We start from the raw sequence: 4270 nt of genomic DNA, 5'->3' as shown, positions 1-4270 counted from the left end.
TAAGAGATGGTTACCTTTTTTATCCAAGCAAATTTTCAGCAATGTCAAATTTATTATTTTTATGCTACAAAAAACACCATTCCGTGCGTAAAGTTAATGAAAAAAAAGAGGATTGTCTTGTGTTTAACTCTTGAATTAAAAACTATCACTGGTAAATTATAATATTAGCATCACTTTACATTTCTTAATTTGCCGCAAAGAGTTCTGGATTCAAAATTTAACTTTTATTTGCTTTTTCATGTGATTGATATTTAGTTTTTTTTTATAATTGTAATGATTTGCAAAGAGCTCTGGATTCAAAATTTAACATTTATTTGCTTGTTTTTATATGATTGATAGTAATATTTTATATTTGTGATGATACTTGAACAAATGATACTTGAACAAATTTAAAAAGACTTCCTGAATTTCTCATCTCATTCTTCGAGGCAGTTTGAACTCTAGGTTCCGGTAAAATTATTATAATTTTGAATATCAAGGCTTCTAATATTCTTCTTACACATTTTTTGAACTTTTGAATTCTTACTAGGAAATTTAAATTAGGATTCTGAATTTTGAACTTTAAGTTGAATCCCTGATCTTGAAACCAAAACTGACTTTCGGTTTCCTTCTGTTTATTTTCCTGGTTTTGGGTCTAAATTCCCGGTTTGCCCGGTGCGATTTTCAATTTCCGGTTTTTCCGGGTTTACCAATTCTATGCTTACCCTGAAAGGAACTGCATTGTAAGAAACAAAACGAGCTAGAATAACTTATTTATTGATTTTTATTTGCAACCGACTTTTCCTCCCACCGTTCCCGCAGCACCTCGTGTATATTGATCCGAACGCCTGGTTCCGGTTCCAGCAGGTTTCGAACAATCTGCACTGCACGATCCGATACCAGCTTCTCAATTTCGGCTCGGAACGAGAACTGTCGCTCAATCTGGCACTGGATCAACTTTTTGAGGTTCTTCTCATCGAAGGGCATCGTTCCGTTCAGCATAATAAATAAGATAATTCCTAGGGACCACAGGTCGGCGGCTTTCGGGTCGTAAGGTCTGCCGCTGATGATTTCCGGTGCGGCATAAGCTGCCGATCCGCAAAATGTTCGGGACATCAGGGCTTTTCCGGTTTCGTTTAAGCATGATCGTGCGAATCCAAAATCTGACAGCTTGATGTTCATGTTTTTGGAGATAAGAATGTTCTCGCATTTGAGATCTCGGTGAGCGATGTCCTTCTGGTGCAAATATCGTATTGCATCGGCCATCTGCAGGAACCAGAATCGGCATTGAGATTCAGACAGGGCTCCATGTTTTCTGATGTAGTTGAGTAGATCTCCACGCTCGGCCAGTCGCATGAAGATAAACACCCGACAACCTCTTCGGAGAATGCTGTGTGTCTGGATGATGTTCGGATGATCGATTTGACTTAGAATGCGAAGCTCTCTGGGAAGAAATTTGGAAAGATATTCGGTGTCCTTGGATTTGCTCTCGTCAACAACCTTACAGGCGAGATCCAGCGGTTTCTGAAGGCCATCTCCGGTTGTGGGTTCATAGTACTTGGCTCGCATTACCGTTGCAAAGGTTCCTTTGGCCATCCTGCGACCCAGCACGTAGCCACGGGATTTGAGAGCGTGAGTATCCGGCACCTGCATCATCTGGTGGCTTCGAACCGAGAGTCGAGACGAACGGCGAACCGAGTTTGACTGATTGTATTCTGTGTCGCCATTTTTACTTTGATCAACCAAAACAGACATGTTCGGGAAGTTTCTTCGGGTCGGAAAGCTTGAGTTGCTTGAAATAATTTAATTGCTTGGTTTTCAATTTGAGATGAATTTTGTTTACGTAGTTTCTCTAAAAGCGAAAACAACGAAACATCAAAAAAGCGTGTGACTTTTCGAACGATGATAAATAAATAAAATGACTGTTTATTTTTCGATAGCGAGTTTCAGGTTACTATGATTGAGTCCAACGCTTGATGCACGTGGAAAGGATGTTTTCAGCACGTGTTTCGTCAAGCATTGCAGAAATATTGATAGCTAATCCAACTGAAACTTTCTGACTAACGGAAATCATAAGTGATATCGATCGCATCGATTCGATCGATTGGTGTTTCCAATAGATGATTGGTTATTGATTTGCTGTAGAAGACCACCATTGATTGCGAGCCTTGGAATAAGTGACCAAATTAATGGAAATCATGTTTCAGTCCGGGCACAGGGCAAGAGAAGCGTGAGCTGGACGCCATTTTTCACTTCTCCGGTGAAAAAAGATTCAACGGCCGTGCAACAAACGACGTTCATCCACGACGACGACGACGACGACGACGACGACGACGACGACGACAACAGAATTGGGAAAATGACCGCCGGTCTTCCCGCTCAGTATCGCGGGCAAAAAATTAATTAAATATTAAACATTTTACTCGTTGCGAAAGTTTTCTTTTTTCTCACTCACAAGAGGGTGGTGGGTAGCGAGGAAAAAAATTTCCTCTCGCAAACAGCGCACGAAAGGCCCTTTGCCACCTCCTGTTCGAGTTTTCCTTAAAAAACATCAGCGGAGTTTGTACGGTGCTTGTTGCGCCTTGCGTTTGGGAGGATTTTTTTACCCGGACAGAACATCAACCCTGGCAAGCCCTTCCTGCTTTTAATTATCGATGAAGAAGCAGCAAAAAATCTGCACTAATTGCCCTTTGGTAAATATTTAAAGCGTATGCCCGACAGGGCTCTGAAAACCGTTCCCGGTCGCCGTTGTTGTTGTTTTCGTTCTTCGTGTTGTTGTTCCAAAGTGATGAACGTCTCTCCACTGACCATGATAAGGGTGGAAAAACCATCGCATCTCTTTTCCAGTATCTTTGTTGTCTCAATGCAAATTACGAGGAATCTTGCGATCGCAATCGCGTATAGAAATTAGCATACTTTTCGATTGGGCTCTCGAATCAACGGAACCGAAGTGAAAGCGATACAGGTGACTGTCCGTTTGTCCATGCGTAATGTGGTGGCTGATGAAGAATTTGTTCTTTCTTGAATTTATCGCAGTGTTTATTCTACATTTCCCGAAGCACCAAAAACGGGTGTTTTTGTAGTAAGCAGTTCGCATACTATTGGCACCAAAAAGGATCACTCAACGTGTTTGGAAATATATTTTGAACCCTCCACGACCATTTCATTTTGGTGAAAACACATACAAAATAGATTAGATAACATTCAAATTAAATTTTGGTTATCCCAGGAAAAAACAGATAATTTTCTGTAACTTAGTAAAAATTGTTTGAGAGCCCTTTCCCCCTTTCCACTTTCCCTGTGGAAGAATGGGGAGGAGGGGGGATCACTAACAATTATAGAACCACAGTTCGGACTTGACAACAATGCACAATGGGGAAAAAAGTGTACATACCGCGAATAAATTCAATATCTTTCGTCAAATATGAACCGAATCTATGAAAATATACTTTCCTTTTGTGAAAATTTCCGGATAATCGATTGAACATAGTTTCAAACGCCGCACAAGTCTTTTTAACCCCTAATTCCCCTATATTTTGTAAACATTCCAGGAAAACACTGATTTGAACTAAAGAATATTGAACGAAAACAGACCTATCGTATATAATTTTTTCTAAGGAATCGAATGAAGGCTGTTTTAGCCACCGCACGCTTCAGAAAATGGAGTTCTGGCTATTTTTATCCTCAATTCCCCTATATTTTTCAATTATTTCTGAAAAAAGCTTGTTCGGACTTGAAAATTTTTAATCAGATGTGTTGTATCTTGTGTGTTTTTTTTTTTCGAGAATTCGAATGAAGGCTGTTTGAGTCTATCATCGAAACAAACAGAACATGTATTCAAATAAATATGAAAATAAAATTCCAGCAATATTGTTTATACATTAGTAACTTGAAGTTCTAAACATTAACTTTAATAGATTTTTATTTTAAAAAATAAACTGGTTATCACCTTGTCTAAAAAAGAGGTTCCAAAATTTTAATGCCGATCCGAGCTAACTATGATACAAAAAGTGCTGAAATGTGTATTGCGCCAAAGATGATATGATTGGAAAAGCACTATTGATGGCATAAGGATTCGAGTTCTCGGGCAAAACTCTACATGACCACTACACACTAACAGTCAAGCAAAACTAGACAATCATTTTATGGGCTTTTCATCCTGTTGGATTATTCATCCCAGAAACAAGAAAATATAAAAAATTATAATTCCATTTCAAAGTTAGAATCGAACTCACAACATTTTATTTATATCGTCTTGCAATCCGACCACTTGACCAGAACCAGATGCAGG

General features: G+C 39.1%; 1 protein-coding gene across 1 annotated transcript; it reads right to left on the bottom strand.

The window, feature by feature from the left end:
- Window positions 1-745: 745 nt before the first annotated feature.
- Window positions 746-1892, bottom strand: LOC129760289 (testis-specific serine/threonine-protein kinase 1). Its single transcript, XM_055757922.1, has one exon. The coding sequence runs from the start codon at window positions 1732-1734 to the stop codon at window positions 754-756; it is 981 nt and encodes a 326-aa protein (XP_055613897.1). The 5' UTR covers window positions 1735-1892; the 3' UTR covers window positions 746-753.
- Between the last annotated feature and the right edge of the window lie 2378 nt (window positions 1893-4270).

This window comes from Uranotaenia lowii, unplaced genomic scaffold, assembly GCF_029784155.1.
Source record: "Uranotaenia lowii strain MFRU-FL unplaced genomic scaffold, ASM2978415v1 HiC_scaffold_556, whole genome shotgun sequence".
Taxonomy (NCBI): Eukaryota; Metazoa; Arthropoda; class Insecta; order Diptera; family Culicidae; genus Uranotaenia; species Uranotaenia lowii.
The sequence above is the reverse complement of the archived record's forward strand: the minus strand, read 5'-3'. Positions and strand labels throughout refer to the sequence as shown.

Bases quoted from the DNA above. Each gene is read 5' to 3' on its own strand.
- LOC129760289 (XM_055757922.1), bottom strand. From the start codon at position 1,734: ATGTCTGTTTTGGTTGATCAAAGTAAAAATGGCGACACAGAATACAAT.